This window comes from Theobroma cacao, chromosome 3, assembly GCF_053813885.1.
Source record: "Theobroma cacao isolate CCN51 chromosome 3, ASM5381388v1, whole genome shotgun sequence".
Taxonomy (NCBI): domain Eukaryota; kingdom Viridiplantae; phylum Streptophyta; class Magnoliopsida; order Malvales; family Malvaceae; genus Theobroma; species Theobroma cacao.
The window spans coordinates 4,394,598-4,406,086 of NC_142641.1; the positions used below are offsets into that span (position 1 = coordinate 4,394,598).

The 11,489-nt window shown below is 33.5% G+C and overlaps 3 protein-coding genes across 5 annotated transcripts; 2 read left to right on the plus strand and 1 right to left on the minus strand.

The window, feature by feature from the left end:
* Positions 1-329: 329 nt before the first annotated feature.
* On the plus strand, positions 330-6,431 carry LOC18604265 (peroxisome biogenesis protein 3-2). The gene is made up of 7 exons (XM_007036642.3): positions 330-791; positions 1,075-1,236; positions 1,325-1,524; positions 1,649-1,779; positions 3,421-3,548; positions 4,388-4,615; positions 5,911-6,431. The coding sequence occupies exons 1-7, from the start codon at positions 778-780 to the stop codon at positions 6,164-6,166; spliced, it is 1,119 nt and encodes a 372-aa protein (XP_007036704.1). The 5' UTR covers positions 330-777; the 3' UTR covers positions 6,167-6,431.
* A 137-nt stretch (positions 6,432-6,568) lies between these two features.
* Positions 6,569-7,546, minus strand: LOC18604266 (putative steroid-binding protein 3). The gene is made up of 2 exons (XM_007036648.3): positions 7,163-7,546; positions 6,569-7,074 (listed from the first exon to the last, which is right to left on the minus strand). Exons 1-2 carry the CDS (start codon positions 7,435-7,437, stop codon positions 6,792-6,794), a joined length of 558 nt encoding a protein of 185 aa, XP_007036710.3. The 5' UTR covers positions 7,438-7,546; the 3' UTR covers positions 6,569-6,791.
* Positions 7,547-7,577: 31 nt separating this feature from the next.
* On the plus strand, positions 7,578-10,223 carry LOC18604267 (mitotic-spindle organizing protein 1B-like). Of its 3 annotated transcripts, none has more exons than XM_088804447.1 (3): positions 7,578-7,726; positions 8,242-8,476; positions 9,912-10,223. In XM_088804447.1, exon 2 carries the CDS (start codon positions 8,251-8,253, stop codon positions 8,470-8,472), a length of 222 nt encoding a protein of 73 aa, XP_088660573.1. In that variant the 5' UTR covers positions 7,578-7,726; positions 8,242-8,250; the 3' UTR covers positions 8,473-8,476; positions 9,912-10,223. The 3 variants fall into 3 exon arrangements, with proteins under 3 accessions (XP_088660573.1, XP_017973463.2, XP_017973462.2); XM_018117974.2 differs by having other exon boundaries at positions 7,579-7,726; positions 9,892-10,223; XM_018117973.2 differs by lacking the exon at positions 9,912-10,223 and having other exon boundaries at positions 7,580-7,726; positions 8,242-8,890.
* Positions 10,224-11,489: the final 1,266 nt, after the last annotated feature.

The following is an 11,489-nucleotide window of genomic DNA, read 5'->3' on the forward strand; positions in this document are numbered from 1 at the left end:
GTCTGTCATTAGTCAAAACATCAACACTATGAGAGTATAAAAAATGACAAATGATAATTTGATTAATGATAATTTATCGACTATTAATCATAAGAAATTATTTAATTTAAAATAAAAATATAAAACCTTATTGAACACATTAAAAGCATGAAGAATAATTTAAAATTTTTTAAATAATTAGGAACTTTTAATTTGCTATTAAAATCTTAGTTATATGATTAGTCTTATCTGTCATCATTAAACTATTCAACAATGATATTTTGATAAACCACGGGCAATTAAGTTGTTTAAATTCATTACACCTAAGTGTAAATTTCCCACAAAAAAAATTCCAGAATGAAGAAAAATTCTGGAAACTAACGAGTACAAGTCTAGAGCTATTTAGATTACACCCATGTCCTTTCATAATATTAGAAATCCGAATTAACACAGGAAAGCCATCGAAAAAGGGCCAAAGAAAAACAAAAATAGGACGGCAACAGCTAAGTTTTGGCTGCTCTTTATCTTAGGCAAAGCTTCTCTCTTTATAGACAACCTTCCTCTCCTCTTCTCTGATAAACCCTAGTTAAGGAACCAAGCATAATTTGATTTCTATTGTTTGAAGGCCGGGTATTCCTAAGCCTGCCTTTGACAAGAAGTCAAGAAGATTTTATGTTCTCTTTAGTCTTTTAAGATTTACCCTTTTTCTCATACATGCACTGAAGGGTTTCTTTTTGGGTTTTTCCCCTTTTACCTTTGCTTACTCCAAATGGATGTTTGGCTTCCATAGCACCAAATATGCTATCTTTAAGGTCAGTTTTTTTTATTTAATTGTTTGTTTTTGTCAATTTTCTGTGTGGATTTTATGACACATAGCTTCTTTTCTGTTTCAATTACAGGTTTTTACTTTGTGGTTCAGTTGCATTTGCTAATGTTATACTTAGTGTGTGTTAATAACCAAATTTCTGTTGTTGTCATTTAATTGCTAGTTTATGCTTTGCTTTTAGTCTGTAATATCGGGTTTATGAGATTTTTTAGCATTCTCTTATTGCTTCAATTGATTGCTAATAGATTATTACATTTTTTCCAATATAGGGATCTTTGGAGAAGGCATAAGAGGAAGGTTCTGGTTACAGCAGGTGTTTTAGGAAGTGGGTATTTTTTGTATAAACTATATGATGCTCACAGACATAGGCTTGCTGATTTGGAAAGACAGCTCGCAAGTGAGCGGGAAAATGATGAATTCATTAAAGCTCAGTAAGAATGATCACGATTATTATGAAGTTTTGTGGAACAAATTCACTGTTTTGGTTCTTATATTTTCTGGTTTTCTAACTTTTAATAGAATGCAAGTCCATTTCGAGAACATTCAAAGAATAGCTGATACAACAACATTGCCTCATGCAATGCACTATTTAAGTTGTCGGATAGCTGAAGATTTGGACCTTTCACATCTTACAAACAGGCTGATGAGAGGGAAGGGTCAGCCCAACACTTTGTCTTCTTCAGAGAAACTTCAATTATGGGATAGGCTCAAAATTTTAAGTATGAAGTCATTATCTTCTGGTTTCTTACTGTTGTGGTCTTTTTGACATTATAAATTGCAAGTATCTAGGCCTTGTTGGAGAATCTAATTTTTCATAACTGATATGTTTGGGTTTTTTTCCAGGTTTTACAAGAATGGTGGTGTCAATATGGGCAGTAACACTGCTTAGCTTATATATTAGAGTTCAAGTCAACATTCTAGGAAGACATTTATATATTGCTACTGCACGTGGTCTTGGAAGCTCAAATTTACTTGTAAGAGCACTATGTTTTTACTCCTAATGCCTGATAATATGTTCAATTCTTTTATTGTTACCTACAGATGATTTGCAAAACTATATCAACACCTTTTTTTTCCTTTTACCTCCATTTGCTAAAATTTCTGAGATTATAATTTTATTCTAAATATGCCTCTACAGATTATTATAGCTGGTATATCCACCAAATTCCATCTTAGTTGCCTCTGCTGTTTGAATGACAGGATGTTTTTGTATGATTCTTTTGAGTAAACTGGGTTGTTAAGGTGGAATAATATAAGAGACTTGAGCTTCTGTTTTTGAAATGTAAGCTGATATGGCAAATAATTGTGGGATATGCAGTCACGTATTTAAATAGTGCCATGTTTACAAATAACAAAATCCTTCAAGCGGTGGTTAAAGGTGCAGGGCTGTTTTTTTTTTTTTTTTTAGACAGGGGGGGGGGGGGGGGGGGGGGTTTCTAAGGCTTTGAAAGGGCTTAAGTATATTTGTGTGCTTTTTGCACCTAACACATCTCTCTCAGATGCTGAAAGTGGTGTGCAATCATACTATGCCGTGCAAACTATTTATTATTCAAAAATTGGCTTTCAAGATGTATGTTTATGTGTGTGTGTGATGAATAGATAGATAAAGTATTAATTCAAACCTCTATTGGTTGGTGTGCCTCCTTGTTTTGGGAGCTTATGGGGTTCTATTTTTCGGGTTTTATTGATTGTCCTTTTAAAGAATTTAGTGCACTTATATTTATTATACAAAAAAAAAAGGTGTTGCTTTGGCCTTTTAAGGTTTTTAAACTTTTAATTTTGGTTTAATAAGAAAGTTTCTTTCATTGACATACAGAATTGGCCTTTGACATGTACAAAAGCCATGATAATAGTTGTGATTTGGTAGTACATATGTTACTACCTGGATGCTTATTTGAACCCTTCATATTGCTCCTATAAAGTCGGATATTGATGTAGTTATTTTGCTGGAGAAGGTTACTGACATGACATGAACTATTAGTGTTATTTTCCTTAAATGGTGGCTTCATAAGCCAAAAAATACCAAAACTGATTTATACAGATTTAATTATACAACTATCAAAGAGAAAATAATAAATAAAAAAGGATCCAGAGGCACACCTCAACACTTCTAATTGTGGAATAAACTCATAAAGAAAATTTTCAATAAGAATTCAGAACTTGTCATTATTCTGTGCACTCAATTGAGTTTTGATTCCTTTTTAGGTGCTAAATGAGAAATTTAAATTAAACCTGGATAAGATAGTAATGGGTAGATCAATTGATGCTAGCTGCTGACTCTTCTAGTTGTGGTGTCAACCATATAAATAAATCACAGTTGATATATGTGATGACCAAGAGTTGCAGACATTTTTGTGGATTAAACCTTTCAATCTTGTAGTCCACATGACTATCTTGGCTACATCACAATTTTATTGTTCTCTTTTGCATTGTCATGTGATGTTGAGTGTTCATTATTTTCCCGTTGTTTTAAGCCATCAGCTTGTTAGTGGGTACTGTTGTCACTGAGTAGTGTCATTGTCGATTACTCTCATTAGATCTGTTATATTTGGCACTATAAATCTTATTTTGCACTCTTTCCGGCATCCTTATCTGTCTTCATACCTTTCATGCAGGAGGATGCTGAGCTCATTGACAGGGATGACCAGCAAAAATTTCTGGCAAATGCTGACTTTCTTGCCAATCATGGCTTGTCGACATTGATTTCCCATATGCAGACAGCAGCAACAGAAGTTCTAAAGGCGTGAGTGGTTTTCCAATTCTTTATCTTTACCTTTTGGTCTATTGCTCTTGGAATTAGCGTCTGTTAAGGTTGGCTAAAACTTACATGAGTTGAAGTAAAATGGGTATCTAAATATTTTCCAGAAAACATATCCATAAAATGGGCAAAATGGAGGAAAATAATTTATTTAGCCAACCCAATTAGTTTTTGGGTTAGGGCATGATTGAGGTGGGCATTTCCAATGTTTACATTGTCAAATTAGGTTATATCTGTCAATTTGATCTTCGGATTTGTGGAGAGTAATCCTATGACATTCCTTCTCCTAATCAAGAAAGAATATGCTGTAATGTAACGTAATGAGGTTAAAATGAGGTGTTAGGGCTCTCTTAAGAACTAAAAAAATATTGATGATGAATATCATGACGTGTGTGATACTTCCTTCTCCCAAATATTAATCAATAAGCAAACCTAATGTCCCTGAAATCTAGTCTGAGTTTTGACCTCCTTACCCCTTTACACAAAGGGGTAATTAGATCTGTCTTTTAGATATTTAGATCCGAAGATTATATATGTCAAAATGACTGGAGGGCAAGACTTGAAAGTGAAGCATACATCAGAACAACCCTCCAAGCAAACATTCTGAACTATATGGCATTCCATGCTAACAGCAGAAGTAACTGATTGACAAGTTATATTTGCTTTCACTTCAAGATTAAGAAAATGCTACTTTGAAACTTCATTATTGTTTCCAAAAATAGATATACTGGAATACTTTGTGAATGTTATCTTAACTTATCAAGAATATTGGATAAATGTTAAGGTCTCCTCACATGGCTTGGTATTTGGGTACTTTCTTTCAGAAAGCAATTGAGGGACTTCTTCGATACTACAGTACTTCAGCAAATAATTATGCAGATCCTTGACATGTTCATGAGCATGGGAAGTCCTCATCACTGGGTGGACTGCTTGATGCCTGAGGACCCAAGGTTGTACAAGTTTGCCATGGCGTCCAGCAGTGATAAAACAAATCCTCCTGACTTTACACAATTTAATCAACTTATGGTTGAGACACGAGAAGTGCTTTCAAGGTATCATCAGTACATTGGCACATAAAATGTTATTTAATCTGCTCCCTGTTTAACAATTTATGAGTTTTAATTTAACAAGGAGCGGTGTGTGGTCAATTGCATGTATTTGCATCTCAAAAAGGGCTTTAATGCCAACCATTCTGATTTAACATTTATGTGTTTAACCGTTGCATGACAAAAAATAGAGAAAAAAAGAAGATGTTCAAGCCTTAGATAACCACCATTAATTTTCTTTTCTAGCTTGTTTTTCCTTTTTTTTTTGGGGGGGCAAGGGGGGCGGGGGCCGGCGTGCCAGGGGTGTGGTGGTGTTGTGGTGGTAACTACACAAATTGACAGCTACAAACCACCCTTGGTTAACCTAAAGCTTCACATCTAGGTTTCTTAGGGATGAGTGACTAGTGAATCAGAATATATCGTTCATGTAAAAACTAGGAAGTTACTAAGGACTAGGAAATGAGGGAGAGGTTTCGTTTGTTTGGATTTCTTAAAAAGGGAAAGATGTGTTACCAACATTGTTTGGTTAAAGAGTAGTAAGAGAAAGAGATGATTTCTTATCATGTTCTTGTACAATTATATCCTTTATTAGTTACGAAAATAAAATATTAAAATATAACCAATTTTTCCTGTAAAGTAAAAACTTTTAAAGAGGAACCCTTGCCTCCCAAAACCTTCTAACCTGGAAGGTTTTTAAAAACTGAGAGTTTTGGATGGGCACATGTATCCCTCCAAATTCTCCATTTACATTAAAATGTTTCCAACACAAGTCACAAGGAGAGGCTGCCACTCTCCCTTCCCTTTGTTTTACCTCTCTTCACCTCTATCAGAAAAGCCTTAGCATACTTATGGGTGATATAGGAAGTTGACTAGCCAAATAAACACAGGTTTTCAATAACCAAAATACTTGCTCAAGGTGAGAGATGATGACAAAAAAAAGTGGCAGCCTAAATATGTTGGTCCTTGTTGGCCGGATCACCTAGAATATACTATGTCCATAAGCTTCACTTAAAAGTCAGGAAGGCCTTCTGATCTCTGAATGAAGCTGAGTGATGACTCCCCCCAAAGAATTTATTTTGTTGCCGTTAGTTTGAGATGTTCCTATCATCTTATGTTTCAAACTCATTGCAACTTTTTCCTTCTTGCTTGTAGTCTGTTATCAATTGTCATTTGGACTTCAACAAACAAAATTAACAATAGATATTATCTGTGAAGTATCTAGACACTGTCAAATCTTAATCTCATGCAGATAACTTTGTGTTATGTCAAGTTTGACTTTTCTTTTTTCATTTTCCTTGCAGTGCCGAATTTACTAGTGTTGTTGAAATATCATTAAAAGCAGTGGTGAACGCCCTGGTGGAGGAGAAGGGTTTTCAATCTGGAGGAAGCAGTCTAACATTGGGGATGCCTCTAGCTAGACTTTTGCCTCGAATTTCACAAATCTGTCCATCTCTGCTTGACGAACCGAGCAAAAACCAGTTTATCCAAATAATACAAAGTGTTCCAGAAGTCGGGCTCTTCTTCACTCTCCTCTACGCTAATATGTCAACCTCGTAGAGTCTGAATTTGTAATTTTATTTCACATTTAATTTTCATACGAGGCACCAATGTAAAGATTCCAAATGGGGTAAGGTTGGGGGGGGGGGTCTGAATTCCAAGTTGTGAAAGGAAAAATTGATGGAGAGATTATTGCATTGGTTTGTAATTCTTTCCACATCTTGTTAAGTTGGTATTTTGCTGGTTTCGATCTGGTAAATCATCCAGTTCATCCTTTGAAATGATGATAAAATAAAGCTTGAGATCGAGGGCTTTACATTTATCATTTGTTATCTATTTGGAAAATCTAGGAGAGCCATGTATGTGGCATTTATGTGATTTGATAAGATGCTTTATTTTATGCTGTTTGCTTCTGCCATGTTTTCAAGCTCCTTTAAAGAAAATTGGTAAAGCCATGGATGAAACGAGGAAAGACCATAATTCCTTTCTTTATTTGTGTGGCTAATTCAACTTTAATTTATTTAATAAGAGTATAATGGGCTGAGTTGAATCACTTTGGCTATCATTAAGCCGAATTTGACTTGTTAAGATACATAAAGTGAAAAGTAGGCAAACCAAGGTTCTAAGCTTGAATTGAATTGTACAGATTGTTACTACAAAAAGTGTTGTAAGCTTGGAATCATCATCAAATCTGTTGTTGTTGTTGTTGTAGTCCATTTACATCTTTGTCCTGAAGATGAACTTTATCTCCATTTGCAGTGGTATTTGGTACTGGAACAACCCGTCCAACAATGGGATACTTGTCCATGAATTTATATTCCCAATCCTCCAACACAGCAAGCTCCTCAGCACTCAAGCCTTCAATGTTCCCTGTCAGGTCTTCAGGCTTGAATGACAACATGGCTAAGGCCCTGCTCGCATCCCTCCCTGTAAACATCGAATAAGGCCCTCCACGCCCATAAAACATCCTGAAATCCAAACTTTTACGTTTTCATCAAATGTAGAAACAGAATCAATTACATGAATTCAGTAAAGATGAGAAAAAGAATTTATTACTTGGAGGAAGAGACGTCGTAGATCTGGCCTTTGATGGCAATAAGGAGAGGCTTTCTGGGGTCAGAGCCATCGTAAGCTCTTAACTCTTCCTCCGTAACATCTCCCAGCTGAACTGGCTCCTTTGGCGGCTTCTGACAAAAATCTTCAGGACCCAAAAACATGCCGCACACGATTTTGTAGACAACCACCATCATGGCAAGGATTGTGAAGAATGCCGTCGGGGATAGCCCCGTCACCTCTGTCACGGCGTCCATCACTGTTGAGTAAATTCCCATGATTTCTTAATCTTCTTCTTCTGTCTTTCTGTACTCCAAAAAAATGAAGTTTGGGTTGGGTGTTTTTTCATTCCTCTTCTTTAATTGCAGAAAAGCGTCTTGAGTTTACCTACCTCTCATTGACCAATGACCCAACTACCGCCACTGCCACTACACAGAACTTGTTTTGTGGGCTGGGCTTGTTGGCCTGAACGGGTCTTGTTAGTTGGTATTTATTCAGAAATATTTTTGAACTTTTGAAAAGAACAGAAACAAACGCTCTGCTTACTCTTTTTCCCGAGATCTCGAGGTTAGCATTTTCGTTGTCCTTGTTTCAGATTTGAGAAACCAAAATTTTGGGTCTTACCGTCTAAGAATTGAATTAAAGTTTACTGCCTTTTTAGTTCTTGTATATATACACTCATTGGAGTGTCACAGTGTAATTCATTTAGCTGGTCTGTGTATTGATTTCAGATAGTTGGTTATAAGCTTCGCAAAAATAGGTGTTTGATTCATGATTGGAAATGTGAATTCCAAACTTTACATTTTTTGGGGGGTTTATTTGATGATAGGATGTTGATTTGCTATTATTTTGTAGTTCATGAGCCGGCTTTTAATTTTCTGTATTAGTTTCTGAATAATTTCATGAGCTGCATTCATTTCAAGTATCTGGAGCTCACCAGTAAATTTTATTATGTGTAATGACAAAGCAAAGTTATTTCTGTCTGTACTTTATCTTGAAATTTTTCCTTTTAAGATGATTAAAAATTTGTGTCCTTGGCTCCAGTTGGATGTTAAATTTTTGGAGAATTTTTCCTTTTGTAGTCTATTGTTATGGATCCAGAAGCTGCACGAACTGCCCGAGAATCTCTAGACCTGGCATTTCACATGTCAAAAATTCTTGATACGGGACTTGATCGGCATACCCTCTCAGTCCTCATTGCCCTCTGTGACTTGGGTCTGAACCCTGAGGCGTTGGCTGCTGTTGTCAAGGAACTCCAAAGAGAACCTTCACCCTCAACCCCACTGCCAACTTCTTCATCACAAATACCTTAGCCAAGTTTGTGCTTCTGATATTTTCTAGTAAATTTAGGAGCAATGTCGAAGATTCCAATTTACTTTGTTTTTGACTGTTGTTTTTGCAATTGAAACTTTCTTTGCATTTCCTTATCTCTAGCACAATTGTGCTTAGAGTTCACATGCATGTATATTCCTCTTAGGGCTCCATCACGCTGTAGTTAGTGTCTGTTCTTATATCCCCTCATTCGATGTTTGATTCATTATCTTCACTATCTTGAATTGTCTTTTCTTCTTTGTGTTGGAGCATATGAAATTGTTGCCAGATGTATTTGGTTTGTCTTTCTGGAAAATGGCTGCTATAGTCATTGTTCTAAATCAAAATTGTGGACTTGGTTGCCATGTTGTGGTTGTCAGTGTCGGTGAACGTTACTTAACGCGTTGATATTTGTGCCAATGATTTTGTTTGTGTGACTTAGTTTGATAATTAGCACCCAAATAAAAGGAACATTACTATGGCTATAGTGCCTGTCCATTGAAGGAATAATTGCAGTCTTGTCCTAATACGCCCTTTAGTTTCTTGAGCTTATCTGGGTTTACTTACAATTAAGTCGTTTCTAACCGCTGACATGCTATCGATCAAGGAGGAAGGAGAAGACCTCTGCAGATAGAAAATAATTACAGAACAATAAATCACTAATTAAATTTAGCGAGACATTTTGTCTATTTGTAGCTTTCTTTTCCACATTTTCAGATAGTTTCTTTGGATTATGAATACCTTTTTATCAAAATTTCTTTAATGCTTGAACTTATTGGTGTCACCAAAAGTATCTGTACTATATTAAGTCAACAATCAAGTGTCTCTATTGAGTTGATAGGGATCAACTTTGTTGGAATGTACAACTAATAACAAAAACTATAAATTTATTAAACTTAAGAAGTACTTTAATTACAAGTCTGCAGAAAGAGATTTTGTGTTCACTTTCTTTTTGAATTAGAATTCTTTGTTTTGTGTCACTTGTATACCTAATTTTCTCCATCGTTTCCCTCTCATTTCGTTTGAATATGAACTGCTTATTTGAACCTTTTTTAACACTCAAGTAGGTTATGTTCAAGAGGCTAGTTTTGGTTACTGAAGTTTGGAAAATACTTGTGATGCATGTATAGTAACAATAAATAACTTTGTCATTGTCACAAATGAACTGGATAAACACGAAGAAATACTTTAAAAAAATCAGAAGGTATTGTTCTCATTTGCTGTCATTTGATGGAGAAAAATTTCTGTTTCTTGTGCCTCTTTGAAATCATGGTTCATTGATTTGAAATGGAATAGAATTTAGTTGTTCCTGTTCAGACGTATGCATGCATGCAAGTAGGAGCACATAAACATGATGAGACACATCTGCATATATATTAGTCATAGAGTATGTTTGAGATGTAAATATAATCACATTGTAGGTAACTCCATTTGCTTGAAGGGTCAAAGGGATGCTGGCATCAAGGTTATATGAACAAATTTCCAGAGATATGTAGTTATTTTGTTGCAGCTAAGGGTGTTATGTTGCTGTCTTTTACCCTGTGCCAAAGTGTTACATTAATTCTGATTGAAACTAGTGCTTGGTCTTGATGTTGAAGGTCAAAGATGTTAGCCCAAAATTTAGGTAGATTTTCTGATTTTTGACTACTGTTTGACGAAGTATATTTACTTATCCCCCAAAAAAAGATGTTAGTTCGAAACTTTCATGATTTTTCACCAAATTATAATGTTGAATATTGAAAGTAATTTACCATTTTCGTTCTCACATGTTGTACTTTTGAGAACCAAATGACTTCCATAAACAAGGAAACTTGAGTATGAGACTCCCGGAAACTATTTTTTGTGGAATTTGCATGTTCAAATCTCAAGGCTTGTCATGCATCGTGCAGGGATTTCACTGTTTAGTTGCTTGTTTGTTGCTGACTTTTGATAAAAGAACAAGCAGGCAGGGGCGGAGCGTCCCTTTGCATGCCCCCCCCCTCAAAATTCGTGAAATTTTTTATATATTATATATTTTTAAATGATTTTTTAAAATAATTTTTCATTAAATAATTAATATAATTAAAAAATAATAAAATAACTTTACAAGTTTCATTCAATTTGATTCAAATTTTTAATTTTTTTTTTAATTTTTTAAGTTTCTCTACCCATCTTTTTCTTTTTTCTTTTCTATCTTTATATTGTGAAATTATAAAGAGGTAAAGTTTTTATTTAATTTTTTTTATTTTTATTATTATTATTATTATTTATTTTTTTAATTTTATTTTATTTTTTCATATATTTTAAGTTTCTATAGATTTTTTTTTTAACTTTTACAAATCATCAATCATATTTTTTTTTGTTATATAGGTTATATCTCTTGTCATGTTTTTTTTTTCTGTTATGTGGATTTTATTTTTAATTATTTTAATTTTTAAAAATTAAAAAATTATTATATATATAATTTTTAAATATAAATTCTAGTGTTGCATTATTGGTTATTCTTTAAAATTTTACCAATATATTATTTTTTATTAATCTTAATTATATAAAAAAATTATCTTGAATATATGTTTTTTATATGCTTTACGTTTTATATTTTGTTAAAAGGAAATTATCTTGAGTGTAAGAAGAAATTATTAATTCTGTATATCGTATTTAACTATTTATATTTTATGTATTATAGTTTAATATTAGTATTATAAACTTAAATATAATAAAATAAAAATATTTGATATTGATTACATTAATTTTTTTAATCGTTTATATTGAGAAAGACAAGATTTTGAAACAAAATAGATAATAAGTTTTTTACAAATAATTTAGTTATTTATATTAAAAAAGATATTTATATCGTCGAACAAAATTTTGTAAGAGTATTATTATAAGTTTTTTTTATTTATATATTATATAAAATTATTATTTATTATAAATTTTTTTATTATTAATGGTTAAGTTCAATATATTAGTATTAAAAATTTTTAACTTTTATTCTTTTTAACCTTTGACTCTTCTAATAAAAATTGGCTAACTCTACACA